The 20,062-nt window shown below is 32.1% G+C and overlaps 1 protein-coding gene across 2 annotated transcripts in view; it reads left to right on the top strand.

Annotated features, from left to right (window-relative positions):
• LOC127934750 (protein unc-13 homolog C-like) overlaps positions 1 to 20,062 on the top strand; it is a 130,011-nt gene that overhangs the window by 72,741 nt on the left and 37,208 nt on the right. For both annotated transcript variants that reach the window (XM_052532322.1, XM_052532323.1), the window contains exon 19: positions 19,378 to 19,504. In XM_052532322.1, the coding sequence (XP_052388282.1) occupies positions 19,378 to 19,504 (127 nt within the window). The remainder of the gene's footprint in view (positions 1 to 19,377; positions 19,505 to 20,062) is intronic.

Genomic DNA, 20,062 nt, shown 5'->3' with positions numbered 1-20,062 from the left:
GCATTGTAATTTTTGAAAGTGTGAGCATGAATAGTTGAGTCTTAAATATTTATATATACTGTATATATATTAACTGACACAACATTAGTATCGTGACTGTATACAATGTACTGAATATTTATATAAATACGCGCAGAGAGGGAAACATTCGATTATTTATTTAGAAATTGGAGTTTTATGAGATTTTACCAGATTTTTACTATAATTACTGGTCATTTTGATGCTCCATTATCCAGTGTGTTTTTATAGGCTCGATCTCAATCTGTTTCACAAAGTAAATTGAAAAAATTAAAAGGATAGTTCACCCAAAAATTACAATTCTTTCATCGTTTACTCACCCTCGTGTTGACGGTAACCATTGAGTTCCATAGTATATAAAAAAAAAAAAACGTTTTATGGAAGTCAATGGCTAACTTCAACAGTTTGGTTACCAACATTATTCAAAATATCTTCTTTTGTGTTCAACAAAAGAAAGAAACTCATACAGGTTTGGAACATGTGGAGGATGAGTAAATTACAGAATTTTCTTTTCTTTCTTTTCTATCCCTTTAGGAAAGATGAAATGAACACCGATATTGAAAAAATGTCAACACTGTGCAATATAAGTTCAGATCTCACAGACTGAAGATTATGTGCAGACACACACACACACACACACACACACGCACACACATAAATATACAGCCTCTTTGTTTCACAGGTTATCGAACCATCTTTAGCTTGCCATAGGAACCTGGTGTCAAGATAATGGTAATCTATAGATTTCACACACACACACACACACACACACACACACACACACACACACACACACACACACACACACACACACACCTCTCAGCCTTTGCTGTCATTTCTTTTTAATATGGATTGACGTGTTGCCATGACATGTCACAGAAAAGAAAAGCTCAAACCTTTTTTGCAGTTTCACTTTCCTTTCAATCGTATTTTTCTTGAGGGCACATTCAGAAATCTTTCTTTCTTTTGAATATAATCCAGATTAGTTTGTGTTGACACGTTGACATTGATGTGAGGCAGAATGCATTCGCTTTAAGGCACATTAAAACAAACCCACACACATAACAGCGTTTAGAAACCAGCTTGGGAGAAATGTTTTTTAGCATTTGTGTTTTGAGAGGATATGTTTGTTTTTACTTTTACATTGTCTGTGTTCAGGATTTGGGATAGTCATATTGACTCTGAATTTAACACAGACGTGACATGATCAGAAACAGAGGAAATGCCAGATGAGGAGATGTACAAATAATGTTGGCTCTTTCACAAATTGCTGTTGTTCTTCTTTTGTTAGCCGCTTTTGATAAAAGCATAAATGTAGTACACAAACAAACCTGTGCTTTTGTTCAGATTTTCTCATTAGAATCTCAATTCAGAGTAGTTGAAAGAAAAAGACTAATCACATTTGTTCTGTAGCCGCACTGTATGTGATATAAATAATTATATTTTATTGAGCTCATTCTGCATTGAGTGGTAAAATACTGACATTTTCTGCTCAAAGGAATAATATTATCAGTTCAACTTTGAAATTCCAGCATGCATTTCTTTCTGTGTGCTGATATAATAAAGAAATATTACAGAAATGAAGCTTGACATAAACCTTGCACTCACAATCAGACTTTTAGATCGCGCTTGGATGGAAGTATGCTCTTCTGTGTTATTAATAGACAATAGCTTTTAATAAAATATGGTTTCAATAAAGATCCATGCTAAAAGCATCAAAAGCTCACTATCCAATCAGAGTAGATCACTGTTAACCCCGCCCCCACGAGAGGTTTGTGTCAAAACACCAAACGAAAAACTGCGAAGCGTAAGCGAAAACAATGCATTCAGAATCTACGATTAGTGAAAACTAATCTTTGAAAAACATTAACAAAGAATGAAGCATATTTGAAGAGCCTGTTAAATTTGTGCAACCAAGTTGTTGTTTTTTTTCTTCTTTTGTAATGGCATATTTTTGATAGTTTCTGAAAAAGTTACGTTCAGTTTTATTGTTACGTTAATTTTTTTTTATCAAATATAATTCCATAGATATACGTAGTCTATTAAATCTGTGCATTAGTTTAAAGAGTCTAAAGAGAAAATGCCAGGATCGGGCCGATACCGATCCCGAGTATCGGATCGAGGTGTCCGTAGTCAGCATGTTTGGCTGTCTTTCTATTGTGGAAAAGTTTTTCTATTGAGGAAAAAACTGACTTGTGACTCCACCTGCACAAACGAACGAGCCCTGACGCTCTGAGATTAGAGAACAGGATCTCATGCATACAATCCGACATGAACGTCTGTCTGCATTGTACTGCATACATGCATGATATACAGCTTGAACGCATATATTTACCCCAGCACATTTAGAGTAAAATAATTTCACACAATGGCATTTCTTGAATATCTAAGGCAGGTGTTTTACATATATTAGCATGATGATTTATTCATAACTAGTATATAAGCACATGAAGCAATTGCATACCAGCAATCTCTCTCTCTGTCTCTCTCGTTATATATCTCCCACTATTTCGCTCTCTCACAGAGTGTGACATATTGTTCATAAATGTGAGAGACATCAGGCGCACAGCTGTACGGCTCAGATTAGGAGCTCCAGTAGATTGCTCTGTGTGGTTGCTGACTAGAACAGGTGTCTAGAAATGGCTGGGGTTTCTGCGTAAATGTAGGTCTGTGAGAGTTGTTCATGATTTATCGTTGTGGGTTTAATAAGATTCTAAATAAAAGCATTAGTGATAGTGATGCTTTACTTTGTAAACAGCTCAGATTGTGTGTTTTGTAGTGTTGCTGATGTTAATGAGACACTGATCCACACAGCTGGACGATAAGCTGGACATATGATGTCTGGAGCCTTTATAGACCCGCTGTACACAAAAAACCTGTTGGAAATACACCAGCAACACAGCAGGAGTGTGTGTGTGTGTGTGTGTGTGTGTATATACAGATGAATTTACCCCGAAGCAGAAGAATAATTCAAAAGAAAATTGACAAGTTGTTTAAAGCAAGCACTGTCTTCTCTTAGATAAAACCCCCGAGTGGTTTCAGTTTAGCTTTCAGTTGTAATGTTTTTCATCTGCATTATAAATAAGATCCGTGCAAAGAAAACTGTGCAAACAAAACACAAGGAGCAATAGGCTTTCTTTTTAAACTGAGATGTTTGATCATCTCCGACAGAGGGTTGCATTGAACTATCTCTCACCCAGACTCATTTACTCAGTGTCTCTCACTTAACCTGGCCAGGAAAAGAAAACTTAAGAGAAAACCTCTGAGAGCACCAATCGACTTATCCCAGTACCATTTACATAAGGCATCAGACTCATCCGATAGTCTGGAATAGGAATAGTAAGGAATAGTACACACAAACATGAAAATGTTCTCACCCTCAGGCCATCCAAGATGTAGTTGAGTTAGTTTCTTCGTCAGATTTGGAGAAATGTAGCATTGCATCACTTGCTCACCGATGGATACACTACAGTGAATGGGTGCCGTCAGAATGTCGATGAAGAAACAAACTCATCTAAATCTGGGATGCCCTGAGAGTGAGTAAATTTTTAGCACAATGTCATTTTTTGTCGCGCTATTCCCTTAAAGGTGTAGTGTGTAATTTCTGCACAGTTATCTGCACCAAACAGAAATAATGAGGAGGGAATTCACTCACAGTTTATTTTTTGCATGTGCTTTCTGCTTTGTTTTTAACACCTGATTCACTAAAGGAATTATGCAAATCAGGCAACGGCACAAAATGTGCGCTCAACACAATTAGCGCAGTGAAATTCCCCATCTTGCGGGTCGGTTCAGAGTGTTAGGTTGATCTGACACATGGCTGCTTTGCACGAAATTCAGTACAGTCTTATTTGCTAACCGTGTACCTGCAATCTGCTTCAACCAGGTGCTAAATCCTGCAAAAAAATGCAATGAATATGCATGTTAAGTCATTGTCATTCATCTTTCTTTTGTATGTAAATAAGGCTTATGATAGATTACAATATTAGTATGCACAAATATCTATTAAAAAAGATGATTGTGTATATTTTATTGATCAGTGGAACAGTAATTCAGCAAAATATGATCAAATGTAGGACAAACGTGTGCAATTAATGCAAATTAATTTCAGCACAGATTTTATGGGCATGCTCGTGTCATTATTACCTTATTTTCACCACTCCACCCAGCAGTGTTTGCACTCTTCAATATACTGAAGTTTTATATTTATAATTAACACTGGACATTAAACTGGGATGGTAAATATTTTATATTTTACAAGACAATACGGTTTCATTCTTTCTACTTCAAAATGTCACATGCAATTTAATGTTACTCGCTGTTTATTTATAATTCTTTGTGAAATGTACTAGTAATTTTTGAGTAAAAAAAATGTAGTTGGTAAGTTTTTTATGTTTTTGAAAGAAGACTTTTATGCTCAGTAAGGCTCCATTTATTTGCTGAAAAATACAGTAATATTGTGAAACATTAATATGATTTCAATTTTTTAACTCCAGTCTTCAGTGCCACATGATCCTTCAGAAATCATTCTAATATATGCTGATTATTAGCAATGTTGAAAATAGTTCATATTTTAGTGGAATTAATGACAAATTATTTCGGGATTCTTTAATAAATATAAAGTTAAAAAAAACACCATTTACGTGCAATATAAATCTGTTTTAGCATTAGCAATAAAAATTATAAATAATACAGTTCAATATTAATTTCATTTGAAACAATCTTACAGAACCCAAACGTTTGTGTACATTTATCAGTTTTAATATCTGAAAACTCCTGCTGAGTTTAAATATTTGTAACAATGTCTTGACTCAAACTTGAGTGGAAGCCTAATTGGCCAATTAAAAGCTGCCTTACAGTTTACAGTCATCCAAACTGTTTTCCCAAGTCCCGTAAATTTAATTTAGAAATTTTATGTCTTTCAGTAAACAAAATAAAAGCAATCAAGTTTGCATTTACTCTCATTACGGTTGTATTTTGTCAAACCCCTCTTGGCATCCAAATCATTTACTTGTGTAAAACCTCCCTTCCCTACAGTATCAGCCGTGTCCTTAGCTAACATTTAGAGTCGTGTGTGTGTCTCTCCGGATGCTAAAAGGACATAATGAAGTCGAGTAGAGTTGAAAAGCTGGCCCATCATCCTCCAGGGGTCACTTCCTCCAAATGGAAAAAACTAACTCTCTCTGACCTGTTTATTCATGGTGGCTCAGGGCACCCAGTTCATCTAGACACTCCAACCCAGAAGCACTTAGGAGCGTAAAAGTTGTTTGTCACCAGATATGTTTGTGTGTGTGTGTGTGTGTGTGTGTGTGTGTGTGTTTCTCGCCTAATAGAGACTTTGATGTACTGTCTATTTGGTGCCCTGAGGCCAGTCGGCTGGAAGAAGAAGGTGGTCAATGTTATTGGACGAGAGATTTGTTAAATGCAGGGCTGGACAAGCTAATGCATTGCTAATTGCAGACTGAAAGACTTCACAGTATATGCATGTGCAGGGAGATTTGTGTGTGCATGATCTATGTTTATTCAACAACGGTTTACTTGTACTTTAAAAGACGTGTACTTTAGCATTCTTTTAAAAGAGTCCTTTATGCGAAAGATATACACTGAGAAAAAATTGGTATAGAAACGCTTTTCACACAGAACTTCTAAGTGAATTTCACTATTATTTACAAAGAAACATCAAGCTACATATTGAATTAAATGTGAAATGTTGTCATTATGAAATAGCACTTTATTGTAAAATGTAATGATTTTTGTTTTATTTACAACTTACAAAAACTGAAAATGTATTATAGTTTGAATGCATATTAAATGTGGTTAGTTGAACTTTAGAGAGCTTTTTCACCCCACTAAGTTAATCTTTGTATATGATTTTATAATTGCTTCTACTGTCTTTGATGTACTGAAATACACTCTAATGTCATTTCTATTGAAATGTGTATGATATGTTTAAATATACTTATAATCACGTCTATAATGATAAAATTGCATTGCATTTATAATCAAGTACGTGTGTTTCATTATGTTACTTAACACATCAAAATAATAAATTCTTTAACCCTTAACTGTCACCCCATCCCAAATACGGGACGCCTACGTTGACTATACTATATTACAATCAAATCTAATCTAATCTTGACAAACTATATATCGTTGGAAAGGTCTAAGACTCCCAAATATATATTTTAACAATATTTTTTGTTATAAATTATGTAGGAAAAGTAATAGATTAATTTATGACAAGAGTGCACCCTCAGAAATCTACATTACAAAAGGAGTTTTGACCTTTGTTTAAAATAAAACTTCCTCGTTGCCTTTTTCTCTGTCACATTTTAGAAATCATCAGAAGTTATATATCACTTGAAAACATAAAATCTCAAAATTCATCCTTTAAAACCCATTTTAAAATCAGAAATTGCATTACCATGTAAATGGCACATCAAAATCATGTTACAAAATGTTTTCAGTCAGGAATTATAAAAATGTAAGTTTGTATCATGCACATTCAAGTCTATCTTCAAAAATGTGAGTGACAGTTAAGTTTAAACCACAACAAGACTTTAAAGTAAAATTTTTAATTTGACATCATTACAAAGTGCACTTTTCAAAAAGTCTACTTAAGTGTGTTAGAAAACGTTAACAAAAGTGTATATTTTCATTAATATTTGCAAGTACAGCTTTAAAATAATCAATAGCATTATAAATGTCTTTGCTTTCCCTTTTGATCAGTTTAATGTATCCTTGCCATAATAATAAATTAGTAATAAAAATTTATTAAAGTAATTAATATTTATTAAATGAATACTTTTAATAAAAGTATTATTTTCTTTTTTAAAAATCTTACTAACCCAAAACTTTCAATTAATAGTGTATATTCGTAAATATTACTGTATATTATCTGCAAGTACAGATTTGAAGCACACTTTAAGTGGATATTCAATACTATTAAGCACACTTCTTTTTCACAAGGGTGTTTTCTACCGATGATGACAATTTTGTTTTTATTCTGTGGACCACAAAATGAGATGTTTAGCAAATTGTTCATGCTGCTCTTATCCATACAATAAAAAATAGTTTGAATGCGGAAAAAAAAACACAATTAAAGTATCATAAAAGTAATATATGTGATATATATTTTATATTCCAATGCTTATGTCATACAATAGATTTGCATAAGAAAAAGACAAAATTTTGGTCATTATGTACAAAAATCTGTTATATGGGAAACAGCCATGTAAAGGTTCTGGCTGACTTTTGTGTTAGAAGAAAGAAAAATCATACTGCTCTGAAACGACATCAGGATTAATAAATCATGGCATAATTTTTATTTCTGTCAGCTGTTCCTTTAATTAAACATTTATTTTATTTGGTGAAGCAGGACAGCGTTGATCTGAAGTGTCGTGTGCCTCCTCAGTGGGCTTGTTTCACGAGTCGATGTGGGAGTGATATCCAGGAAGAATTTTATTTTCTGTGGCATGAGGGACACCATTGTTGTGAAAATTGTTCATTGAGCTGTGAAATTGTTCACAGTTGAGAGCTTAAAGTCCTCTGAGGTGGTCTAGTTTGTGTGTGTGTTGTCTGAGCCAGAAGTTCAGGACCACTGAAAGAGAGAATAATCCAAAACAGCAGCCGCAGACCAATGTACAAGGTCAGTGAGCAGGTATGGACAGAAACTGAGATCAGTGAACTATGGAGGGTGATAGAAACACACAGCGGGTCCAAGAAAGTGTTTGAACACTCTGGATGTCGAATCATGCTGATTTATATAGCACTTTATACAATACAGATTCGAAGCAGCTACACAGGACTATAACGCTGTTCGTTCAGACTTTAGTTTCATCTGTAAAGCAGAAAACAATAGTGTCATTATTCAGCTCAATTCAGATGTATTAACAATATTAATGTTGCAAAGATCATCAGTTTTAACTATAAAGCAGCTCTGTGTTATTGAATTAGCTTCGGTATCTTGTCCTCATTTTTTTGCTCGTTGTCTAAAATCAACCATACTTAAAACATTTGGTGTAGAAATTATTTTGCTCATAAATTTCTGTTAAATTTCACCATTAATTAAAAATAAATAAATAAATGGCAAGAAACACACTGAATTAAACCAGAAAATTTTAAATAGAAACATGGAAATGATAAAAAAAAAAAAAATATATATATATATATATATATATTTTTTTTTTTTTTTTTTTTTTTACAGTGTGCATACTTATTTTTGTGTGTGTTTATGTAACTTTTCTTTACAATAAATTACACTTTCTTTGATGCTTTATTACCTAATGCAGGGACATTCAAATGCTTTTTGTGTAATAGAAGGAAAAGGAATAGTAAAATGAAAATGAGAATTAAAATTTGCTGAAGATTTACTCACACTCGTGATGTATATAAATTGCTTCTTGGTAACAGACTTGGAGAAATGTAACATTGCATTACTTGCTCACCAACGGATCCTCTGCAGTGAATGGGTGCCGTCAGAATGAGAGCTTTTCATCTCACCAGATTTTAATTGAGTGATTTAATCTGGAGTGGTGTGGATTACTTGTGGATTATTGTGATGTTTTAATCAGCTGTTTGGACTCTCATTCTGACGGCACCCATTCACTGGAGAGCATCCACTGATGCAATGTTACGTTTCTCCAAATCTGATGAAGAAACAAACTCATCCTAATCTTGGATGGCTTTAGGGTGTGGACATTTTCAGTAAACTTGAATTTTCAGATGCACTTCTCCATACTTTTTGTCGCCACTGAACTTGAGGTTTTGTGTCAGGTTTGGGAGAGGATGGCTGTGGCCATGACAGCTTGTGTCTCAGTTTTATTCTGCGCTTTCTCTATTTTCGTTCCATGATCTCCCGTCCCCATAAAATCTGCCAACGGAGCGGCAGTCTGTCAGCTCGGCCTGAGTGTGAACTTGCAGGTGGGATAATACACGGCAAAAATGCTTTGATATTTGGAAGCATCTACATTAAAATGTTCAAATCTATTAATGAAGAGCTCAGTCAGTGTTTGGCAGGTGGCTCATATCAGCCCGGTGTAAATCTTAATTTTTAGCAACCTTTACACTCTGTAAGACTTTCTTTCAATCGAGCCGGACCTGGCGAACACGCATTAATCTTTTCCGGTGTTTGCTTGTATCGATTGACTGTTAATCTCAATGAAATCTCAATGGAGTCGTGACTCTTTCCTCTGAGAACGAGGCTGTGGTTCTCCACAGAGACCCTGTATCTGTCCGGGCTTTGTGTTTGTGTTTTTGTACAGGAACAGTTCATGACCACATTTTCTCCTGTGGCTTTTGAAAATAAGAAAACATTTATGAGTCCTCTGGAAAATATGAATATTGACTTGACTTTCTGTCTGTTTTTTGTGGTGTTTGCACCACTGTGATGCTTAGTGCTGCAAAGTATTGCTGTGCGATATTGACAAAAAAAAAAACTATCACGATTTTTAGATAAATTTTGCGATTTCGATTTTAATCACGATTTTGACACACACAGACAAGCTTTACAGTCATAAATGCATTCAGTATAAATTTGAAACACATTTCCAAAAAAACAAAACAAATGAGAGCTTTATCAAAAAATTGTAACGTCTAGAACAGATGTAAAAGTGAAGATGTCGAACAAAATGTCTAGACATAAATAAATAAAAAATAGCGAGAGCATGTTATTGTAACGCGAAAGCACATTAAAATAATGCGCGAGCTCAAATCTCTCAGCTCGCACGCAGATTTCCTTTGCTCTGTCACAAAACCAGACGTGCTGTAAACGCTCTGATCCGTTAACATGGGCTTGAAAAAAATACGCACTACAGACAGAGTGTGTGAACCTGGCATAAGCCCAGTCTGTTCTGTTCACGCGCTCAATTTAGGAGCGCTGCATTCTGATTGGTTCGGATAGCATACTGCAGGAGGGCCGCGGAAAATCATGATTTAACTACGATTTCGATTAATCGCACAACCTTACTGCAAAGGCTTGCTATGTGGTGCTTTGGTGTTTTGAACGCTTTTTAACAGATTGACATTTGGTTGCTAGGGTGTTATGGGTAGTTACTAAGTGAAGAAAACAGGAATGAGTCCTCCTAGTTTCGGTATAGTTTTTCATGTTATTGTGCAGCAAATTATTGTCAGAGTGTTTATTTTATATTATTTTTTTTCTTTTTTGTCACGTCATTGTTTTATTATCTTTATTTTATTTTATTTTGCAAATGTTATGTTCAACCCCATGTTCATTTTTTTTTTATTCTATGTTATTTTATTTTATTATTTTTTATTTTATTTTATTTTATTTTGCTTTTTTTAAGTTCTTCTGTGTTTTTATTTGTTTTATTGTATTTTATTTTATTTTGCTTTTTTGTAAAGGTCTTCTGTGTTTTTATTTGTTTTGTTTTATTTTATTTAGCTTTTTGTAAAGGTCATACTGAGCACATATCACTCTCAATGTGTTTTATTTATATTTATTATCACATTTAGCACATAACACTTATTAATTATTTTATTTTGCTATTTTGCAATTCTTTAGTTTTTTTATTATTATTTTTATTTTATTTTATTTTGCTTTTTGTATCAAATATCACTATCAATGTGTTTTTATTTTTATTTTTATTAGAATTTTTTTGTGCAGCATGGATCATCTCTCTCTCTCTCTCTCTCTCTCTCTCTCTCTCTCTCTCTCTCTCTCTCTCTCTCTCTCTCTCTATATATATATATATATATATATATATATATATATTTATAATTTATATTTATATTTACTTATATGTAGTGCACTAGATCTCTATATGAGTGAGTTTATAGGTTTAAGGGGAGTTGAGGAGACAGTAGAGTCCCTAAAAGAGTCTGTTAAGGAAAATGTATTTAGTTTCTACTTGTTTGCAGTTCCTCAGGGATTAATGTTCCTCCAGCAGCAGAAAAGTAGCTTTTACTCTTCAGAAGAGGGTAGCAGAGATGGGATGATTTCTTTGGTTGATGGTTGATTTTCTTGATCTAGCAAACCTCTCGGGTTGCACAACTCAGTTACTCAGAACAGCCGGTATTCTCAGATTCACAAACACTCCAGAGTGAAATGAAATTCATAGCCAACCCCAAAAAAGTTTTTGTTTATTTATTTCTTTTGAGCTCGCTTTATTGTCAGTGCATGGAAAAGAGAAGCATGAACAGTGTTGGGATTGAGTCTCTGGTGCTTACTAATGATTTGAAAATAAACTCTAATATAAGGACAGCAGTTTAGCACGCTATACATCCAGTCTGAAATTGAATCCAAACCTGCAATAAGTAGAAATGAATCACATGACATGAATCCACCTATGAGATAATTGCATTAAGACTGGAATGGAAGTGTGGAATACAAGCAGAGATTGCATTTGCTGTTTAATATCAGCACGTCTCCTCAGTAATCAATACATTCCTCCCAGAGAAAGTCTTAATCAAAACTGCGGCTTCGTCTTTATGAGCCGCTGAACTGAAACGATGAAGCGCAGGACACAAGATCCTTCAGAGCTCTTCAGCGTCCACTGTAGATGTATTACAGATGGCCATATGAGGATTCATTCATGAATCATGCGCTGTTTGTCTGTAATATTGTTCATTCACCTCTTATCTTGGAGTTTGAAAGAAGTTTTCAGAGGAATTATTCAGCAAAAACGAGAGAAAAAGAAAAGATATAGCGAAATAGTGTGGAAGTAAAAAAGCTATTATTAAAGATTTTTTTTATTCTGCCTGATTATTTTATTTTTTTATTATGCAATTAATAATAATAATAATAATAATAATAATAATAATAATAATAATTATTATTATTATTATTATTATTATAACAATAACACCTTTTTATTATTATATATATATATATATATATATATATATATATATATATATATATATATATATATATATATATATATATATATATATATATATATACACACACAGACGTATGTATCATTTTTTTTTTTTTCATATATGTTTACTAACAGTAACAGTAATTACAGAAGTAAATGTATTTATGTATTTTGTTTTTGATTTTTAATATTAATTCTGGACTTATATATGTATTATTAACACTACTACTACTTTTAATAATAATAACTATACTGTCATTATTAAATGAAAAACTTAAAATCATAAATATATTTATTATTATTATTATTATTATTATTATTATTATTATTATTATTATTATTATTATTATTATTATAGGTGATGCTGGTGGTGGTGTTTAGATATACCTGTTATATATATGTTATATATATATATATATATATATATATATATAATAATTTTATATATTGTTTTATTATTTTGTTAGTATTATATAAATATACATATAAACATTATAATTATTATTTTATACATATTCGGATTCTGATACTCTATAGCAAACCTCAACTGCTTGATTGCTTGTATTGTTGATCAATATGATTATTATGTGTATTATTATCCAGCTCTAATCTGCCGAATGTCACTATAAAGCCTGGATATATTCGTCTAAATATTAATATTTCGATATTTTAAACATTAACATCATGATTTTCTGTAAAGCTGCTTTGAGGTTTGTGTGTGCACCGTTCTTCAGGAGAGACCTGAAAGCTGCTGATGAGCTCTGGCAAAACACTTTTCACTATAGTATTTCATTATCACTTCTTATTATTGCTGTACTTTTCATTTCACTTGAGTAATTGTGCCTACCATCATGAATAGATGACACGTCTTAATGTATTCATAATTGATAACCATTACCAGAATAAGAGAGAGGCGTTCATGTTTGCATTTATTGCATGGGGTTTTATTAGGACTGGTGGATCATTGAAAGGTCTGCGATGGTTCGTCTGAGCAGCTGTTCCTCCTGAGAGCAGCCCAGTGTTTACCCACAATGCCTTCTGCTCCAGAGCACACAGACAGCACTTGTTTTTGAGGGCTGTTAGAATTTGACCACAAGAACAGTGTGGTGATTCAATGTGATATAGTTTAGTCTTTTGTTCAGTATATTATTCAGCTATTTAAACTACGTTTATGTTTACATATTTTTATGCATCTGTTATTTTTTTGTGTTTACTAAGAGTTTGTAACTTACTATAATACTTTTACTGCTAATAGTAGTAGTAGAAATACATTGATTTATTAAATAATTAATAATTAAATAAATTAAACAATAATTATTATTCAATTTATTTTAAAATGAATTAATGTATTTGTTTTGTTTTACAAATTTCAATTGTATGTTTATTATGTTTTATTATTTTATTCATTATGTAAATAATAATAATAATAATTTTATTTATAAAGTTACATTTTTAATATACTTTGTTTTATTATTATTATTATTATTAATAATTATTAATAATAACTGTATTTATAATTGTAAAAATTTTTAATTGTACCTTTAATATTTTGTTATTATTTTATTCATAATGTAAATAATAATAATGATTGTATTTATATTGTTTTATTTTAATTTGTACTTTTTATATTTACATAATTTTATTCATGTATTTTAATAATAATAATTATAATACAACATTATAATATATTTACTACTGGTGTTTGGACTCACCTACTAATTTTTTATATAATTTTCCCCCATTTTTTATATACTGTGTTTGTACATTTACTAAGTCATAATACGTTATTACAATAGGAATGACACATGTGAAGGTGTGAGCACTAACAAACATATGATCAAAACAAAGTAAAACTATCTAATATTTTATAAAACATGATTATCATCAGATTGTAATCACTAAATGAATAGGTCAGGCTGATAATTGACTTTATCTGTAGTTAGAAAGTAAGGAGCTTAGGGAGCCTGTGTAGCTGTTTCCAGTCCAGTTTGTATGTGTTTGATGCGAGTGTCCCGTGCTGCTGGAGCTCTGGGCTTAATAAGGGCTCGTCTCAGGGGTGGAGGTGGACAGCGGGCCGGTGGAGGTGTGGGTGGACAGCTGACTGGGCAGCCTGGCGTTCACATTTCCTCATGTGTCGCGCTGCCACTGTTAGCCTCCAGGAGCAGTGATTAAAGCAGAGCTGTCAGAGCGCATCACATCCCTCTCCTGGACATCCACCTCTTCACACCACACCGAGAGACTGTCATAGAAAGAAAGACCAGGATGTAGAGGACTGACCCTAATGTGGTGAATCTCTCTCAAACACCCAGTGGAAGTTACTATATTCTGCTTAAAGTCAATAAAGGCATGCTTGTAAATAGTTTGGAACGATTCATCAAATATACAGTATTTATCAAGAATGCAGAAAAACTGTAATATTGTGAAATTTGATTACAATAAAAAAAAAATATTTTTTAAAATGTAATTTATTCCTGTGATGCAAAGCTGATTAATTTATGCAGATAATCATCATAAATTCTTTTTTTTTTCTTTTTTTTTTTGCATTCTGATATTATTTATATGACAATCAAGCTTATTTATTGCAAATTATCATTACTGTAGTGGAGCTGAAATTTTTACTCTTTGAAATTTCTCATAATTATAATTTTTCACATGCTGATTTTTTTAATGCAATTAAAAAATCTTTGTTGCATAAAATATATAAAAAAAAATGCATAAATGAAATCACAGACAAAAAAAAAAAACATGAAGTAAAAATAATTAATATATTTTAAATAAATAATGTTTTATTTTAAAATAAATATAAATAATAAATAGAATATTTCTAGAGTTTTTCTTTTAGATTTTTCCCATTATTGTGATTTCTCATGCTTAATCACTGCAGTTCCCACAAAATGATTGCATTATAATAAATATACTGAAAAACTGCATCAATTAAAATACTACAAATGCAACCATAATGTACAAATAAGTTACATTTAATAATATATGCAATCATGAAAATAAATATTATTTCTGAATATTTCTAAATATTATTATTTATACAAATATATATATATTTTAATCAGGATTTTATTGAATTCTCTCTCTCTCTTTGCATTGAATTTTGTTTTAAGAAACTAATGAAACTAATATCAAACTGCCAAAGGTCTTAAAAGCAGGCTTTATTTTCTTTATGCAATATGTTTTTTCATGGTTTTATTGTTTTGGAGTGAAACATGATCTAGACCTGTTCTTGGCAGGTTTCAGGAGACCCTCCCTATAGCTATTTCTCTTTCAGCTAACAAAGAAAGAAATGCATTTTCACAGCTTCTTTCTCCGTACTAAATGCAGAATAGCTTTAAATGACAGACGGCTGGATTTAGCAGCAGCAGGTGTTTATCAGGACACTATGGATTATGAATGCTTTGATGTTAAAGTGAGAGGCGTTTCTGCTGATGAGGTGTTATATTTTATCCTGGAGAGTCACTGTGACTGTATCTGATATCCCTCAGGCTCTTCTTGCACGCAATTATCATCAGCGTGCAGCACATCCACACAATATTAACAAGATTCAGCACTCAGGAATTAACTTTTGCAGAAACAATGAGCTGCTAGAAGAGTTAGTCATTCATTTTAAAAATGCATGCAGACATGCTTCATGAGCAGGTGTTATTAATGTCGTTCATTATGAGGTTTTGGAAAACATGAAGCATTATGGAAACAGAGCTGCATGAACAAGTCAAGACTCCTTCAGTCAGAAGTCTTAGTGTTCAACATTCAATAATAACTTCCATAACTTTCAGAATGAAATATTCAGCAGGACGTAATGTAGATTAATCCTCATCACATTTCACTTCATAATTTGACATCTTTGATTGTGAAAGAGAGTATTCAAGTTATAGTTTTTAATTTATATTTGATTACCTTTTTAGGTTTTTATTAATGTGTTTATTTTAGATTCTGTTTTTCTTCAATTTGTTCATAATAAATAATTTCCAGTTCATTTGTGCTTTAACTTATTCTATAGCTTCAATTTATTTCAGCTAATTAATCATTAAAGTACCATTTCTAACTTTAGTTTGTATTTTTTTTAATTTCAAACTTATTTCAGATTAATTTTGATAATAAAAAATGTTTTCAATAGTTTTCTTTTTATTATTATTTAGATTTAATTTTTTAAATAAAATAAATGATAATAATAATATTCCCTACACCACACTTTATTTCAGAAAAAATATTTTGTGTATTTATTTTTATTTTATTTATTTTATTGTTATTATTATTTTACATTTTTAAATGTGCTTAATGGTTAAGTCTATGCAACTTTTATACAAAGTCTAAGTTTACATTTATATTTTAGTTCAGCTTTATTTAAATTAATAAAAACATTTTAATATTTAGTTGTAGTTAAAGAAAAGCATGATGGGATCTGTCAGGATTTTATGGAATTGTTTAGTTAATTTTATTTTTCTCTAAAAACATGCATTTTAGAGCCATTTTAGAGAAAAAACTGACTGGTGTGATGTATGTGTGATTCGTCTTTTAATATCATGTAAAAAAACTAAAATAGCAGCAGCTGAATTATCTCTAAAGATCAGCTTTGTGTGGAATCCTGTAGTTATAGTAATTCTGCTGTGATATAAATGCTGCATATTTTTCAAGCCATAAGCAACAATTGAGCTTGTAAAGCAGTCTTGAGTCATTGTCTTTGCTCTCAGACTTCAGTGGCTCGTGTTTCAGGTGAAGCTATTTAAAGCTCATGTAAATGGGGGATTTGGGTTGGAGAGATCAGCGGTCTGCAGGTCAGAAACGTGAGCGTATCACTTCAGCCGAAGGGCTTGAAATCAGAAGTTCACAGTGCAGTGATGAATGAGAGCAGCTAATGCCTTCGTTAATTATTAACCGCCACTTACATTCAGATGTTGACAGCCACAGTCTGATGGGTTGAATACTGTTGCACTGTGAATATCTGAGAAGGTGGCCTGTTATTGTCATGAAACCTTAATCATATCTTACAGTTATCATAGTTATATGATAAAGTGTCATGTTAGCGCTTATGTTATTTGAATACGCTCTCAATAAGGTCCTGATCGCTCAATTTGTGGATTTGCACAGTCAAATGTTTTAATATAATTGAATATTGTTTAAAGAATTGAAATGCAAGGGATACTCAGTGGATATTATTGTAAGAATCAGACGTGTCAGGATTTATTTTGATGTTATTGTATGAGTGGGAGACTCACAAAAATACATAAATATATTATATATACAGTATTATTGTGTTTTAATATTTGATGTAATATTTAAAATGTAATCTCAATTAATACATATTTTTTTATATATTTTATATCTTTTTTTCAACATTTTGTGTCTTTTTTTATTGCACATTTAAACATTGTATTACAAGCTGGGTCAGAATTTATTTTAAATAAATAATTTTGTCAGAAAAGACACCTTTAATTGATCAAAAGTGACAGTAACAATGTTTTTAATGTTTCAAAATATTTATTATTTTATAAGTAAATGCTGTTCTTTAGATTTGTCTACTAATATATTTAAAAAAAACGGAACAATTACTTTTTTCCAAAAATATATCTAAGCTTTAAAATAAAAAATAATTGCATAATAAGAAAGTAAATGTAGTAGTAATAATACTCTTTTTTAACAGAGATTATAATCAGAAATGTTTCTTAAGCAGAAAATCAAATTAGAATGATTTCTGAAGATCATGTGACACTGAAGACTGGAGAAATGATGCTGAAATTTAACCTTTGCATCACATAAATAAATTACAGTTTACTATATAATCACATAGAAAACAGTTATTTTAAATTATAATAATATTTCACATTTTTTCAGATTTTTGATCCAATCTTTATAAGAGAAGAAGTAGATCACAGTGTCAGTTTACAATTGTTATGCAAATATTTTCGACAATGTTACAATGGGCCAATCACGATCAAGCACAGTATTCCATATATGGTTATGGTTCTACCACTTGATTACTGCTGTGTGGCTGCTGGGGTTTTGTGATGAAGTCGAGTCCTCGGTGTCAGTCAGAGCTGATTTGTCCTCACAGTTACTGTACATAGGGAGCGAGAGGTTATGGTGCATACTGTATATGTTGACATCTGTCCTCACGCTTGCTCCATCTTATTCCCTGTCCTTGACAACTGCAGGAGTTGAGTAAACTTACTTACTGTCATTTCTGAGCTCTACTTCCTCGTTTCTCCTCTAATGGCTGTCAGACTCTCGTCTCCTGTGTGCTGTAGGTCTCCCACAATCCTCTCTGACCTTTATTATGTGGCCAGCCAGAGTCTATATCACAAACATAGTCATCAAGTCCAGGTTGAGCTCGACTCGCTGTGGATGTGTGCACTTACAAAACAGCACTGATCACTTCTTCTCTCTCACTCTTGTTCTTTAAGCTCCCAGGAGAACGTTTTATGCTCAGGGGATGTTTTTATACAGCTCAGGTCCACGTGTAATCAAAATTGACTTAATACGTGATCTTATTGTGAACAATTCATCTGTGCACATGTAAAACAATTGGACACTATTTGCTCTTCATTTAATCTAATTGTAAAGATTTGAGAGATATTAAAGCCATCACTTTTGTGATTTTTCCTTTCCTACGGTGTTCTGCTGTTTTAATATAGTATTTCACGTTTCCCGCTGGTCTTAAAAATGTCTTATTTCACCATTTCACAAATTAAGGCCTTAAAATGTCTTAAATAGGTGCAAGAAGTCTTAAAAAAAGTCATGCACAGGAGGAAAATAAATGAATATCTTCCACAGTATTTTGTCTTCCAGAGCAAATATCTAAACAGCCTTGCATCAAGATACATTTACTATGAAGAAAAGACATGAAGTCTGAAATAAATATATATATTCAAATATCTGTTAATGAGGAATTCAATCTTGTTTCCCTTTTAATTAAAGTGATTTTTCTGACCCTATTGCCAGATTTGTTCTTGTTATAATCATAGCTTTACTTCATTAAAAAATAATAAATAAATAAAACTTCTTATAGTATATCATTTTGCTTCTCAAGTAAATTTAAATTGATTTAATAATCTGTTAAATTCTTAATTTTAAATGGAAAATTAAAAAAATACACCCTAAAGATTCCCTTTAACTTATTCATTTTATATACTATACTATTATATACTTGGTTTACGATTATAATAAAAAAATTAATTATATTTTGTTTATATATAATTAATATTAGTTTTCATTTTTGTATTCTAGTATTTATTTATATACTTACTAAATTTATTTTTTATTTCAGTTTTACTTTTAGTTTATTTTTGGTTAATAATTTTAATGCTTTACCTTAAATTATTTCCGTTAATTGCCAAGGCAACAATTCTCATTTTCACATAGTTTGTCTAATATTTATATTTGTATTGTCTTTCAGTTTTATTTTTAGTTTATGATTGTGCATGCTGGTGATTGTATAGAGCTCAGTACGTTCCTGTGCATGACTCACTGTTGACTCATGACTCTTTCATTTTTCTCCTCCCTTCATTTGCAGAACACGACAAGCATCGTCTATGCAAGAGCACGGAGTACATGAACTTGCACTTCAAAGTCAAATGGTTCCACAACGAGTACGTGCGAGACCTGCCTGCCTTTAAAGGGATTCCTCCAGAGTATTCGCTGTGAGTTTCTCTTCACATCTCTCACTCGCTCACGAGGTTCTTCTGAAATGAAGAGGAGACTCACTGATGCAAACACAAAATCATGCTTCATTTGATGTGTAAACAATTTACAGGTTAATGCATAAGGAACTAGTCACCTTACCCGTACTATATTTGTTTATACATTTTTAAAAAAAAGTGCACATTATTTATGATTGTTCCTAATTTAACAAATGTACATCAGTTTTCAAACAATCAGTTTCTTAGGAAGTATAACATTTACAAAACCACTTGCTATATAACCAAACTTAATATTATATTAGTATATATGTATAATTATGTTTATACATTTTGCATTCATTCATAATCCATCATGCATCTGTCCTGGAGCCGCAGACGCACGCTGGCTTGTCATTGGCTGCTGTCTGTTGTCAAAAAGTCACTCATTCATTAATGTGAGTTATGAGCATGGAGAGGCGGGATGACAGGCGGGATGGGACATCAGGAAAGAGCCACACAGCTGTCAATCAAAAATCTCCTCCAGGAGAATTGATTTTGTCATCAAAGCGAGGACAGCCC

This window comes from Carassius gibelio, chromosome A18 (assembly GCF_023724105.1).
Source record: "Carassius gibelio isolate Cgi1373 ecotype wild population from Czech Republic chromosome A18, carGib1.2-hapl.c, whole genome shotgun sequence".
Classification (NCBI taxonomy): domain Eukaryota; kingdom Metazoa; phylum Chordata; class Actinopteri; order Cypriniformes; family Cyprinidae; genus Carassius; species Carassius gibelio.
This window is presented reverse-complemented; position numbering and strand designations above follow the sequence as displayed.